The sequence below is a fragment of the Malassezia restricta genome, chromosome I (genome assembly GCF_003290485.1).
Source record: "Malassezia restricta chromosome I, complete sequence".
Lineage (NCBI taxonomy): Eukaryota > Fungi > Basidiomycota > Malasseziomycetes > Malasseziales > Malasseziaceae > Malassezia > Malassezia restricta.
The window spans coordinates 326,876-340,393 of NC_040193.1; the positions used below are offsets into that span (position 1 = coordinate 326,876).

The window sequence follows — 13,518 nt, forward strand, 5'->3', positions numbered from 1 at the left end:
CAGGGACTGAAATGGCGAAAAATGCAACGTCGTCCGCCTGGGACGATGCTGCGGAGATTGCACTGTTGCGTTGCATTTCTCTTTATCGTCCATTGGGTATTGATAGACATTTTCACATGGTATGCATTCTGAATGCGCTCGAGACCATGTCAGGCAACCCTGACTTGCGTGATTTGTTACCGTGCCACGTATGGGACAAGCTTGGCGAATACTACAATTTGGAGGGACTTAACGAGCAAGAAGATGCGTCTGATGATGATACTGAGCCTAAATGGTTAAGAAACTATGAGAAAAATAAAGAGCTGCTTCAGTCCAACGAGGCTGCTCGAACGAGGGTTTTGGAGGGATTAGACGAAGAAGAATTTGCGTTGCATCCCAGGATCATGTTTGAGTCACTACTGGAGCCACGTCGCTTAGAAGAACAAGCCGCAGACCATGTTATCCAGAAAGATGCTACTTGTGTGGTGCCTTCCACGTCAGAAGATGACCTTTCAGACGATGATCCAGATCCGGCAACTGGTAGCCACAGAAGCAGCGACCGGGATTCTCGCCCGTCTCTTGCATCAAGCACACGAAGAATGACGCGCAAGCGACAGCATGAGGAGGAAGATGCTGCAACTGGTGTGAAGGATGGTGCCTCCGCTGTGCCTACGCGAGCCGGTAAGCGGCGTCGCAATGCCAAAAGTGAAGCGGACAGTTCAGATACCCTGACCCGGCCTATCACAACGAGACGACAACAACGCCAAGCCGAGGAGCGAGAATCAGTGGATGCAGAGGACGTGAAGTCCGGTGGTGTGTCTAATTCTACTGAAGAAGGTGCCGGCAGTACTCCAAGAGCATCTCGCAGTGCCTCTGCTAGGCGACAGTCGAGCTCGGCGGGCAGGAACCAAAACGTCTCTGGTAGTTCACACGCATCACCTTCACCAGCAAGCCGGACTGCACGGCCACGCCGCCTATAGTCCCAACATACCCATATGCAACAAGAATGAGTTTGTAAGATGACCTGCCGGTATTACGCAGTTTGTGCCAAAGCACAGGCCTGTTCAAAAAGAACGGCGCATGTGTCATCTGTGCCAGCGCTAGCGAATACGTTCGCCAAAATGGTCTCCCGATTGGCTGCGATCACGTCATAGTACACTGCCACGAACGCATGGTACCATTCGCGCACCCACCACGACTGCCAACCGGAACTGTCTGTTTCATCGGATAGCGAAGTATTGCCACCGTGCTCCTGGATGTGCGATACAAGCTTGGAGAGTATGGTGACAAGCACTTTTCGCTGTTCTAGCTGAACAGCATCAAGATGCACTTGTGCTTCGTCTAATGTCGCCGGAGCATGACGCTGTGCGGTGTCTGATGCAGCTGCTTCAGGTGCAGCCTGTACGCGACGAAGGTCCTGGACACGCCGCGAAAGTTGATTTACACGACCGATCACCTTGTCCATAGTCAGACGCAGCACAGCCCACCAATGAAATGAGCTCCAGTCACGATGTGTACGGTTGCCCCATTCAGGTGCGTGCAAAGCGACGTCGAAGGGAGACGCTTCTTCCATTACCGCATCGCCCGATGGTTCAGAGAATACGAAGGTGACCACATCCAAAGGCTCCACAATGCGATATTGCAGCAGCTTATCGCACACGATCAAGAACCACTGCGGCGAGTGCGTCCAAAAGACACATGTGCTGTGCAGAATCGACACACGCGCCTCAGGTGACTGTGACAGTGCACGAAGCAGCTCGTGGTACCGCTCGATTACGTTAAGAAGGTGCGAAAAGCTGCGGCTTCCTGCAAATAGCAGCGTCTGAATACCCACATCCCTAGCGACGCGCTCTGCTTCTGCCGGAGAATCGACATGATGTGTATCGTCAGCATCAGGCACGTCAGTTGCAGGAGCCAAAATGCTCTGTTGGAAGCTCTGCAGGTCTGCCTGGACCACATGCACACTGGCCTTAGCTTTGATAGACTGAAATAGCTGCTCAGCCATACCATGATACGAATGCGACGGCCGATTGTAGACGAAATTCGGTGAAGGCTCAAAGGGAGGCAGAATATACGCTTCCATGTCGGGCGGCAGGGTGCCTTTGATACGGTCATAGTATGCCAGTCTCACTTCGAGCTCCACGATACGGCGCGCCAAGGCTGGACGTGGATGCGCCCAGGCCCGTGTCATGTCGTCAGCCCATTCGTTCCAGGCCCAAGTAAACTTGAAGTTGCTGAGATGAACACTGAACCAGTCAGCTACGCGACGCAGCACCTCGGCGCGCACGACACCGTCAGCACTGGCCACGTAGAAGCGGCGAATCGTGCGTCCAATTGAGGGCGCAATTTGCTGCGGGGCCAATGTGACGATTTCGCGCATCAGTGACGAGTAGTACAGCTCTAGCTGTGGCGGCCGAGGAAGAAGCAGCATCGTAGAGAGGGCACCCTCCAGAAGTACATCCTCTAGCATCCATTCCACGGACACTTCAGGCTCAGGCTCGTCGCCAAAAATGCCGATATGAGGCGGAATCTTGCCGCCAAAAGTGCCTCGGCGCAGCCACTGTGGAAGCGTAAGAAGCACATGTGCGCACTCCTTGCGGTTGATCACGTACAGATCAATAATATCCTGCACAATCCCACGAAGCACCACTCCTTCCACAGAGCCAATAGCAGGCACGCTCGAGCCGAACCAGCGCGCTGCTGCATCTAGAGATGGGGCACCCGTTCGCACACGCACAGTCTCATGCGTACCCTTGCCTGTCTGCAGGCGCTTGGGGGGCGCAAGCAGGTCGTCATCGAGCTCATCGTAGGCCGTGCTGCGGATAGGAGCGACATGTAGGTCGGGAAGGTGAGCAGTGCGTTGTTCAGCAGGCGCTGTGCTTGTCGCTGGAGACACATCCACGGAAAGCAGATCGCACGCTGAAGGAAGAAAAGCTGGACGAACGTAACCATGTTCCTTCAAGCTTTGCAAGGCACGAACACGGTCCATAAAGCCATCCTGGTCGAGAAAGTCGTGAGGCTCGCCCAGGCGGAACGGCGAGATGAGCTGCATTGCAGCATTGCTTCGCTGCGAGCCGTATAGAGTAATGCCGTCTACAATGGCATCCATTTCTTCCCTAGCAGAAGGCAAAGGTTCTAACGCACCAGGCTCAGGCTGAATGAGATCTGTGCCGCCACGGCACATAGCCTCAATGACGCAGTCAGCTGCCGGGTCAGCCACATCGCGAGATACGCCATCGCTCGATAGCACGTCCACGAATGCTTTGATCGTACGCCTCAGTGAAGCAGATGATACAACACCTAGCGGTGCTAGTGCCACAAACACGTGCAATACAAGACGAGCATTACGCCAGTAGTGTGCGTCGACATCCTGGCCGAACATGTGGATGAGGTGCTCCATCACCCGCATACCAAGAGATGCTTTGCCAGATTCAGTGGAGTGCGCTCCCGGTTTGAGCACGAGATGTGCAATCATAGCGGCCGTTAGCGCTGTCTTTTGTGGTTGCTCGGTAGCCATAATCCTGAAAGCAGAAAGCACGGCTACCGGGAACTCAAGAGCCTGCGTCTCCAGCCATGCACAAACCTTTGGGATTTCTACAGCACTCTGGAATCCCTCGTCGCTTCCTAAATGGAAAAGAGATTGATGGATTTGACGGGTTGCCTCGATTTGCTGCATGCGTCCACGGTCCATAGGACCGTACGCACCCGACGAAGGGCCGTGACGTGAATCGCCGCGGCGTTGTCCTCGCGATCCACCACGATTACGATACCATCCACGGTTTCCATCATGCCGTGGCGGCTCAGGCTTCATATCCCATTGCCCACGGTCGTCGTACACCATCGTAGCTTGCAACCAGCTGAGGCACTGCGCCCTGGTCACGGATCGCGTGTGATTATGTCATCATGTCCCAGGGGTCGAAAGGGCAAATGAATGGACAAAACAGCTTGGTCACACCGATCGACGTGCAACGACGCGTTGCATAAAACATCAAGTCAAGTCATGTCTACGACTGCGAAGCTGCGTGCCTGCTTGCGCTGCCATTATGCACAAACAGCTGCAGAATTTCACGCAAAAGGATGCCCAAACTGTCAAGACATGCTGGATGTACGTATTCAGCACGTGTGCCATCCGTGACTGACACGATAGATGCAAGGCAGCCAAGAACGCGTAGCGGACTTTACGACGTCCAACTTTGATGGACTCATATGCATGCTGCAGCCCGAAGAAAGCTGGGTCGCAAAATGGCAGCGGATTGGTGCGTAACCGGGATGCTAACGAGCCTAGAAAAGCGCATGGTCGGCCTGTACGCTGTGAAAGTCGTGGGTCGTTTGCCAAATGCAGACGAGTAACAGGCCCTCACAAAAGCATACCCAATTTAATAGGTTTTGTACTATACAACAAATGCTAGGCAGCGGCTACGTGAGAATGCGGTGCGGTGTGATCAAGGAGACGGCTCTCTCGGCAGCAACGTTTGGATCTTTTCCAGCAAGTGGTCGACACGAGACTCGATTGCATTGGCCACATTATGCGCACGGTCTAGTTGCAGCATAAGCTTCTCGATCGAGTCGGGGTCAGACGGCATGGTGGACTGGTCAATGGTACTCAGCTCGTTCAAGAGGTCCGACAAAGTTTGGTTTTCAGTATGTGCGGGTGAAGGGGACATGCCAGCAGCACTTGGCGTCACAGGGGACTGGTCCATTTGATTCATACTCAGCGCATCGGCTAGCATGGGCTGGATCGGTGGCTCGGGTGGATGATCGACCGACGAGTCCGAGGCAATATGTCGCACCCAAGCGCCAATAGCCCCCAGGTAGCCTTCATGCCGTAAAAAGTAGGCACGACGACGTCCTTTACTCCAGAAGCGGATAGCGTAAGAGAGTGTTGCGATAGTAGCTTGGTGGCCGCGGATAAAGCAGCCACCAAAGTACACACGATCAAGTTGGTACTTTTCGGCATTCATGTGAGCGATTTGGCCGATATTGTTGCTAATGGCGTACAGCAAGCTGCGGCAGATGTCTTCTTGAGAAAATCGCGCACGACGGCGCTCTGACGCTGTACGGGCATCATCTGCTTGCTCAGGTGAGGCACTGCGTCTATCCCAGCGGAACACCTTGCCGAAACTAGATGCAATGGTCGACGCTGACAAGCCTAGGTGATCTAATCCCACTGGCCCGTAGATATCACCGACAAGCATGTCGACATTACTATTGTCGCCACGCTCAAACAGATCCAACATCTCGTCGAAATTACTTGCATCGGTCAGCAGACCAAGCAGGCCCCACAGGGTACCACCTCCTAGACTCGTGCCACTTACACGCTCAAATTTTCCTGATTCGTCGATCTTGAGAATACTGACACCGGAGCCAATATTGACAAGCAAGCAAGGCAGCTTGGGCGTTGGTTCACTTTCAAACAGAGGCTCATACATTGGTGGAGTGGGACTGGGTCGGGGAAGGTTAGCATCTTGGCTGGGCAGAACCCTCGAGTCGCCACGGCGCATATTGAGCGATAACTTCGGATGCCGTTTATACAGGTCGTCCACGAGATCATCAGAGAACCAGAATACCTCGTCAGGGATCAACGTCATAAAATTAAGACCTGTGATGAGGCACCCCATTTCGTCTTCCCGCTGCACCTCAACGCCAAGTTCGTCTTTGAAGCGTTGATAAAATAAGTGCGCACCACCGCCTGTAGCCATGATTTTCACACTCTTTTGCATTTCTTCTATCGTGACTTGATTCGCCAAAGCGCTGCGCTCAATGAGCTCTCGAAGAAATGCCATGCACATGTCCATGTTACTGGACTCGAACTTGGTGAAATTAAGGCGTCCACCAGGAAATTGCTCCGGTAGCGAGCGCTGTCGCAGACTCGTCGGGTGAAACAGCGATGAGGAGCCCAAGTTAGTTGGCTTTAAGGTGCCTTGGCGCGAAACATCCGATTCGTTCCCTCCATCGGAGGACACAGGCGAAGAGGGCGCATGAGTGAAGTAAACGACTTTTGCAAGTGAGCCACCCACATCGACTGCAATATGAGACACACGTTCGACATGATTCGGAAGGTAGATGTCGTAACCGTCACGCTTCGTGCACTGCGGAGTCTCTTCGTCCTTATCCATAATGCGTGCGCCATGCGTGCGCATGAAAATGTCCACAGGTACAGCGACCGGTGGACTCGCAAAATTTAGCCCCATTCACAACACGCAAACAGTATCTGGTGCCGTCAAGTCGTCGACCTCGCTGATCTCTGGCGCTCGCTGCACTTTTCACGCGCGCGCGAGACGACTGGGTTTCCATCTTGGGACGACGCCAGTTGGACGCCGCGGCGCGTGCCATTAGTCAGTGACACGTGGAGTTGTCGCAACTCAGAAGTGTACCTATTTGGTGGTGGGCGAGGTAGAGGTATCGATTAGCCACGCTTGGCAGTCCACATTGAGTTGTCCACCCTGCCCCTTTTAATCAAGCACTCGCAGTGCAACGTGAACGACCGCGGGCTGCATTACCATGTCAGGATATAAATATGATGAGGAAGGTGGCCAGTTCACGACGTTTGCACTGACGGCCTTCCTTGCCTTTATGGTGCCGTATACGTACCGCTCTCTCCGACCCAAGCGCGATCCAGGTACGTGATGACATCTGATTTAACGTGCAGCGATTATCCATGGCTGGCTGGACCAGCGTGGCCACAAGCACAGTCATGTTCAAAAGCTCATGCGCACGTCGCCCATCTCGTCGATCGTGCGTGGCTTGATTCTGGTGTGTGGCTGGGCTGCCGTGGCATATTTGTTCCAGCGCGTCATTCAAGTGGCCAAGAACTCTGGCTTTGTTGCATACGATCCATTTTCGATTCTCGGCATTGCCACCTCTGCAACGGAGCGTGAAATCCGCCGCCAGTATCGCCGTCTGAGCTTGGAGTTCCATCCCGACAAAGTGAGCAGTGACTCGAATAAGACCAAAGAAGAGATTGAATCCCACTATATCGAGATTACCAAAGCGTACAAGTCGCTTACCGATGAAGCTACGCGTAAGAATTATGAGGAATACGGCAACCCGGATGGCCGCCAAGAAATGACCATGGGTATTGCGCTGCCGACGTGGATTGTCGACAGCAAACACAATGTGCTCGTGCTTCTGGTGTACGGCCTCATCTTTGGTGTGGGTCTGCCTCTTCTTGTCGCGCGCTGGTGGTACGGTTCGCGTTCGCGAACAAAAGACGGCGTCCTCAACGCCACAGCGCTTTCGTTCTTTTTGCGTCTGAAGCCTAGCACCCATGTGGATGACATTCCACGCATGATGGCTGAAACGGAAGAGTTTTCCAAAGACTTTGTGGATCGCTTGCGTGAGAGGGATTTGCCTGCGTACAATGAGCTTGAGAAGCGCACATTGAATGCATATCGTGAGCTGCGTGATGCCGACCTGGTGACAAACGACGTGCCAGAGAACGTGCGCCGCGCCTTGGTTCTTCTCACAGCGTACCAATACCGTATCGACTCGGGTAATGCTAATGTGGAACAAATCAAGCTGGAGATGGGCCATTATGCCGAAAAGATGCTTATGAGCCTGTTGGCCATAAGCACTGCTCATAACCGTCTCGAACAGTCGAACGAAATTCGTCACCTGCTTCCTCACTTTGTGCAAGCTGTCCCACTCCACGGCGGCCGTGTGTCGGAGCTTCTCCAGCTGCCTTACATGACACTGTCGCTGGCCAAGTCGCTCGTGCCCCTTGAGGCCGTTGTCAAGCATGGCTTGCAGGGTTTGTGGAAAGTACCTGATGCAGAACGTCGTGCTATTCTTATGCGTGACAAGGACGGCTTGACTGAGGAACAATACACCACGTGTATGCGTGCATTGGGCGAATGGCCGCGCCTTGAGTTGGTGGACGCGTACTATACCGTGGTGGGCGAGGAGCAAGTGAACGCTGGCTCCCTCATGCACCTCGTCTTAAAGTTGCGTCTGCTTCCATTGAAGCGGGACGGCTCGCTCCTTCGCAATGGACGCCGTCTTGATGCACGCGACAAAAAGTATGGCGAAGACTGTGTGCGTCCCGGCACACTGGAGGCAGATACGCTCAACGAAGCCAATGCCGGTCGCGAGCCCATGGGCTACGTCCATGCGCCGTACTTTTTGGAAGAGCGTGTGCCTGGTTGGTTCATGCAGATGGGCGATCCCAAATCTGATCATCTTATCATGTCGCCGACTCGCTTTGGTGACATGAGCACTACGCAACTACGTATCGTCACGGCACCCATCATTGCGCCGCCCGAGTCAGGTGTCTACACTTTCCAAGTCGAGGTCAACTCCGACTCGTACCTGGGTTCGCGTGTCGTCAAGGTCATGAAACTGACGGTGTCGGAGCCCATCGTGCCTCGACCCGATGAGGAGGACGAGATTTCCGACCCTGAAGAGGATACCATTGCGGGTCAGATGGCCCTCATGCGTGGCGAGCGCGTGAAGCCCTCTAATGTCGTATACGAGGACGACGATGACGAGGACGAGGACGACGATGAAGGCGACGATGACGACGAAGAAGATGACGCACGTCCTCACGACGATAGCGACTCGGATTCAGACTAGGGTCGTAGAAAACTAGCTACCGCCAAACTGCTGCTGAATACTGGCTTGGTTCTTGGCACGTCCAGCCGCACGCTTGCCCGACTGGAAGCGGTCCAGCATGCCGCGCGATACTTGATCAGACTGGTGGCTAAGGAAAAAGGACGAGAAAGGCGTACCATCCGGGTTTGTCTGCGGTGGCTTGGGCCAAGTCATAATTTGCGAGTAGAGGCACAATTTGGACTGGACGGCATGCGACACTGTGGCTCGTGTCGTGTTCGACGCTTGGATCGAAGTAAGTGCGTGCAAAGGTGTATCACCATGCACTGCATCCTGCGTGAAATGATCCGTATCCCATGTCCACTTACTCAAAGGCGGGCCAGTTCCCATGCCTGGCCGATCGTCACAGCACACCCAGAGCACGATGCAGCCCTCTTCATGTACGAGCGACGTATCGAGGATCGGGGCATCCAGCGCGCAGGCATCGCGCACAGGCAGTCCAGGTGCGGAAACATCGGAAGTAAGCTGATCCAGACGAACAGTGAAGAGAGCTTTAGCCCCTTCGACCCGAATAACGAGCCAGTCGTGCTCGCCATCGTGGAAATATAGGAGTTGATGGATCACAAGAGAAGTCCCGCCTGCTTTGGCATCCTCTTCGGGCAAGTCATCGCGCTTAGCACGCTTGGTCGCTGGTTCAGGCTCCTGTGGATCAAAACCGCCTTTGTGGGCCAGGTTGTTGGCCGCTTTTTCACGGCGGCGCTCCACGGCAGCATCGACACAGACAAACTGCGCCATGGCTTCCGCGGCGAAGTGGCAAGTAGCCTGCAGCGCATATTTGCCATTCGCATCACTGCACCATGCACGCAAGCATGCACCGCCGTCGCTTGTGATAAGGACGGGTCTCCTCGAGCATGGGAAGCCAGCGCTTTCAGCGCGGTCTGCCGGCACAACCACGAGAGCTCCCACACAGCTGCGTGACCCAAGCAAGTACTGCTGCACGATATGAGCTGCCCGGTGTGGTCCCCAGCGCGAGAGACGGATATGTTCATCTCGATCGCAAGTAACGATCGTGGATGGCGTATCAGAGGAAGCATCGCGCAGGAATGCAAGACAGGTTATCATGCTCACATGACCCAACTTGGGCCGGGGTCCCTGGGCCGAAGCGGCACCAGACGATGCGACGTCTGTATCAGCATCGGCCAGGCTCTGTACCTGCTTTGGATGGGATGGATCGATGACAAAGCTCCATACATCGCCAAATTTGTCCGCCACAACCATTTCACAGTCGTTGACCCAATGCACCGTGCCGGCACGCTTGGCCAGCGGCTGGACGAACACTTCCTTCCCATATTCCAGGTCATCGATGCACCACACACGCAGAGCTTTGTCGTCGGAAGCAATAGCAACATACTTCTCATTGGGCGAAATAGCACAGATGCGTGGGAAGCACACCATGTGAGGCGGTATCGGAGCATTCGAATCCACGCATGTGTCCAGCGCCCCGCGCCTCTCACCTGTGTGCGCATCAAATACCAAGATGTTACCAGCAGTCAGCGCCACCACATACCGTGACGATGCATTCACAGCATGCACGGGCAGCGGCACCTGTGCCTCGCTGCTGCTATCGTCGCGCATGACAACACCCAGGCTCTCGAGCGCTGGAAGCTAAGGACATGATCACGTGCTACATGACAAGCCTACTCATCGTCCGTGTCTGGCTCACGCTCGCCGCCGTACATGAGCCAGCGGCTCAGGCGCAAGCGGCGGCGCTCTTCTTGCGCCTTTTTCTCGTTACGAGTGAGCTTTTTCTTGCCCTTCTTCGCCTTGAGCTTCGACATGTCTTCCTCGTCATTCTCATCTCCGCTCTGAGGTGCGCTGGGAGCGGCACTGCCAGGCGCACTGGGAGCAGCGCTGTTGGGCTCCGTGCCCGCAGGCGTGCTGGTCTGTGATGCATCGGCAAAGTTTTCGCTCGCAATGTCAGTGCGTTGCTTCGATACAATCCGGCCGTTCTCCACGTTCCAAATCTCAGGGCACAGCGCGCTGATGAATTCTTGGTTGTGCGAAATGATAATGACCGCACCGGCCCACTCACGGATAGCCACGGCCAATCCGCCCAGGGCCTCGCGATCCAGATAGTTCGTGGGCTCATCGAGCACGAGCACCTGAGGATTGTTCCACAAAGCAGCAGCCAGGACAACCTTTACCTTTTGTCCACCACTGTAGCCGCCCATGGCATTGTTCTCGGCGATCTCCCCATTCAGACCGACAGCCTCCAGCTCCGAGCGGATCGCTTTCTGGCTCAGATCACGACTACCCGCGCCTTCACGCGACGCGTCAAAGTCATCAAACTTTTGCACAAGCTTCGAGAAGCCCAACTCGAGCAGACGCTCCCTGGGAATCCATGTGTTGTAGCGGTGCTCTAAGCCGACCCACTTGATTTCGTACTGGTAGCTCTTCTTCAGCTTGCTGCGACCGACGATATACTCAATCACGCGCTTCTCACCTGTTTGCGACACGATCGGCACCTTCATCTGGTCGGTCTCCTCGGCACTCATCTTACGGGTCGCCTTTTCGGTGATTTCACGATCATGGCCATCTTGGTAACGCCAGCGGATGTACTGGCATGCAGTCTTCTCCAGGTGCTGCTCAAGGTGATGGAAGGCATGCTGGGCCATCATGGCGACGCGCAGGTTCGGGTGCTTTTCGACTTTGCCCTCGTTCGGCACAATTTCGCCAGTCAGCACCTTGATCAGGGTACTCTTACCCGCACCGTTCGGGCCAATGACACCCACACGGCTTGACAGACTCACAGACACAGATGCGTCCACAAGTGACGGGCGCGGCATGCTGGGATAGTGCACCGACACATGCGACGCCTTGAGAATGGTACGAGTGTTAGAGCGCACACCCATCAACGAGCCAGGCGGTGGGAACGTAAACTTGACCGTCGTGGCCGCGAGCGAGTAGTAGCTCTTCGCCTCCGGGCGCGTCTTGACAAACGCAGACAAGTTGCCGTGGTAGTACTTGAGCTTCTTGTGTTCATAGTGGATGATTTCTGTGCATACATTGTCAAGGAAGCTGGAATCATGGGACACAATCAGCACGGTCACATTCGTGTTGGATACAAGATAGTTCTCGAGCCACTTGACCGACTGCACGTCCAAGTGATTCGTCGGCTCGTCCAGCAGCAGAATGTCAGCACCAATCAGCATGGCTCGAGCGAGCTCCAGCTTCATCTTCCAACCACCACTCAGACTACCCACAGGCGTTTGCTGCTTCTCGTCATCAAAGCCGACCGAGCGAAGAGCCTCAGCCACATCTTCCTTGCTCTTATGGCTCAGCTTGGGGTCGCCCAGCACAAAGTCAAGGATCGGCTTGGAGCCATCCTCGCCCTGCAGTGAATGCTCGACCATGACCGTGCGGACCTTGTCCTGCTCAGGATATCCCTCAACTTTGCCGTCGCGCATGGCCTTGAGCAGTGTCGACTTGCCACTGCCATTCGCAGCCACGATACCGTACCTATGGCCACGGTACAAGCGCAAGCGGGTGTGGTTCAGCAGCAGCAGACCACCGTATGCGAGACTAAAGACAGTGTCACACAGCTTCTCTCCATCCAGCTCACTGCCGTCGTCTTCCGGCTTGCCAAACCGATCCAGGTCACGCTGCTCAAACTCGGCGCGGATCGCGTCCGTCGCCTGCTGCGCGCCCTCGGGCGTCTCACACACACGGCGCAAGTATGGCAGGACATACACGTCGTTCCAGGGCTCCGCTTGCACCACGCGCTTGTCAGCGAGGCGGACGAGCAAACGTGCCACGTATTCAAGGCCTGTGCGCGTGTACGAGTCACCCAGAGCCGAGAATACAATACCCGCAGGAACGTGCGGCTGCACGGCTTTCGCGAGGCATTGCAGTGCATGTTCACGGTCCGCCGCCTGAGCGGCCACGGGGTCGGTGCTGTGAGGATCGTCTTTAGACTTGTCTGCCTCTGCGAATGCGGCGCGAAGCGTTTGCACGGCGCTCTTGGCATGTTCACGCACCTCGGGGAAGCTAGCGCCTTGCTCAATACGTTCGACAGACGGGAGCAGCGATGGAAGGTACATTGCAGCAGTATGCGGGTCGCGAACCAGCTTGCACAGATTGTCGACGATGATCACCGACTGGCGCTGGACAGTCTGACTGCGCTCGTTCAAGGCGCGGCTCAGCAGGGGCACCATCACTGCAAGTGCGGGTCCTGTCACCTCGGCCACGAATGTAATAGATGACAGCTTCTTGATGCAGTCGGGCACAGTATCCGGACGGTCCATACATCCGACAAGATCGGGGATGAATGGACGGATATCGTTGTTGTCAATGACACCACACACTTTCGTAGCCGTCTTGATGGCCTGCTTTGATACCTCAGCCTTGGTTTCGTGCATGCCCTGCGTCAAGACAGGCGTGATTTGCGTGAGCTCATCACCGACCTGCTCGTACGCAAGGTCAGCGAGGCGGCTAATAATCTTGAGGGCGCCCACTTTGGCCTGCCACTTGGCCGTTCCAGAGGTAATGACGCTGTACAGCATTTCGAGCAGTTCAGCAGCGGCTTCTGGTGGAAACAGGGGCACAAGAGCCCCCATGGCTCCTTCAGCCGCCTTCTTCGCTGCCTCATTCTTATCTCCGTATCCATCAAGCAGCGGGGGAATGGCGTTGACGAGCCATGGCTCTGCACCCAGTGGCATAGGCGCGTTTTTACCTGCCACCTTGGAGGCTACGGCACCCAGGCCGATCGCCGCGCGTTCACGTAGATGGGCTTGCTTCTTGTCCTTGAGCTTGTCCAGCAGCTCATCCAGGATGCACTCAGAAAGCAGCGTACGCAGCCCATTCGTGTTTATGTACTCTGTCAACGTCTCTGCATGACGGTGTGCATCTTCTGTGCTCACACTGTCCCACAGCGACTGTAGCGCGGCTGCACTCGTCGTCATGGTGTAGGGTGCACCAGGGGACCCGGTTGCA

General features: G+C 55.3%; 7 protein-coding genes across 7 annotated transcripts; 3 read left to right on the forward strand and 4 right to left on the reverse strand.

The window, feature by feature from the left end:
* Positions 1–11: 11 nt before the first annotated feature.
* Positions 12–959, forward strand: MRET_0202 (component of the NuA4 histone acetyltransferase complex; the record flags this gene model as incomplete). Its single annotated transcript, XM_027626829.1, has 1 exon — positions 12–959. The coding sequence occupies one exon, from the start codon at positions 12–14 to the stop codon at positions 957–959; it is 948 nt and encodes a 315-aa protein (XP_027482670.1).
* Positions 960–1,012: 53 nt separating this feature from the next.
* MRET_0203 (nuclear cap-binding protein subunit 1) lies at positions 1,013–3,820 on the reverse strand (the record flags this gene model as incomplete). The annotated part of the gene is made up of 1 exon (XM_027626830.1): positions 1,013–3,820. The coding sequence occupies one exon, from the start codon at positions 3,818–3,820 to the stop codon at positions 1,013–1,015; it is 2,808 nt and encodes a 935-aa protein (XP_027482746.1).
* Positions 3,821–3,979: 159 nt separating this feature from the next.
* Positions 3,980–4,329, forward strand: MRET_0204 (transcription elongation factor SPT4; the record flags this gene model as incomplete). Its single annotated transcript, XM_027626831.1, has 3 exons — positions 3,980–4,084; positions 4,127–4,235; positions 4,265–4,329. 3 exons carry the CDS (start codon positions 3,980–3,982, stop codon positions 4,327–4,329), a joined length of 279 nt encoding a protein of 92 aa, XP_027482676.1.
* Positions 4,330–4,421: 92 nt separating this feature from the next.
* On the reverse strand, positions 4,422–6,170 carry MRET_0205 (type II pantothenate kinase; the record flags this gene model as incomplete). Its single annotated transcript, XM_027626832.1, has 1 exon — positions 4,422–6,170. The coding sequence occupies one exon, from the start codon at positions 6,168–6,170 to the stop codon at positions 4,422–4,424; it is 1,749 nt and encodes a 582-aa protein (XP_027482675.1).
* A 310-nt stretch (positions 6,171–6,480) lies between these two features.
* Positions 6,481–8,550, forward strand: MRET_0206 (translocation protein SEC63; the record flags this gene model as incomplete). The annotated part of the gene is made up of 2 exons (XM_027626833.1): positions 6,481–6,598; positions 6,629–8,550. The coding sequence occupies 2 exons, from the start codon at positions 6,481–6,483 to the stop codon at positions 8,548–8,550; spliced, it is 2,040 nt and encodes a 679-aa protein (XP_027482674.1).
* A 12-nt stretch (positions 8,551–8,562) lies between these two features.
* On the reverse strand, positions 8,563–10,161 carry MRET_0207 (tRNA (guanine-N(7)-)-methyltransferase subunit TRM82; the record flags this gene model as incomplete). The annotated part of the gene is made up of 1 exon (XM_027626834.1): positions 8,563–10,161. The coding sequence occupies one exon, from the start codon at positions 10,159–10,161 to the stop codon at positions 8,563–8,565; it is 1,599 nt and encodes a 532-aa protein (XP_027482673.1).
* Positions 10,162–10,223: 62 nt separating this feature from the next.
* On the reverse strand, positions 10,224–13,487 carry MRET_0208 (elongation factor 3; the record flags this gene model as incomplete). Its single annotated transcript, XM_027626835.1, has 1 exon — positions 10,224–13,487. One exon carries the CDS (start codon positions 13,485–13,487, stop codon positions 10,224–10,226), a length of 3,264 nt encoding a protein of 1,087 aa, XP_027482820.1.
* Positions 13,488–13,518: the final 31 nt, after the last annotated feature.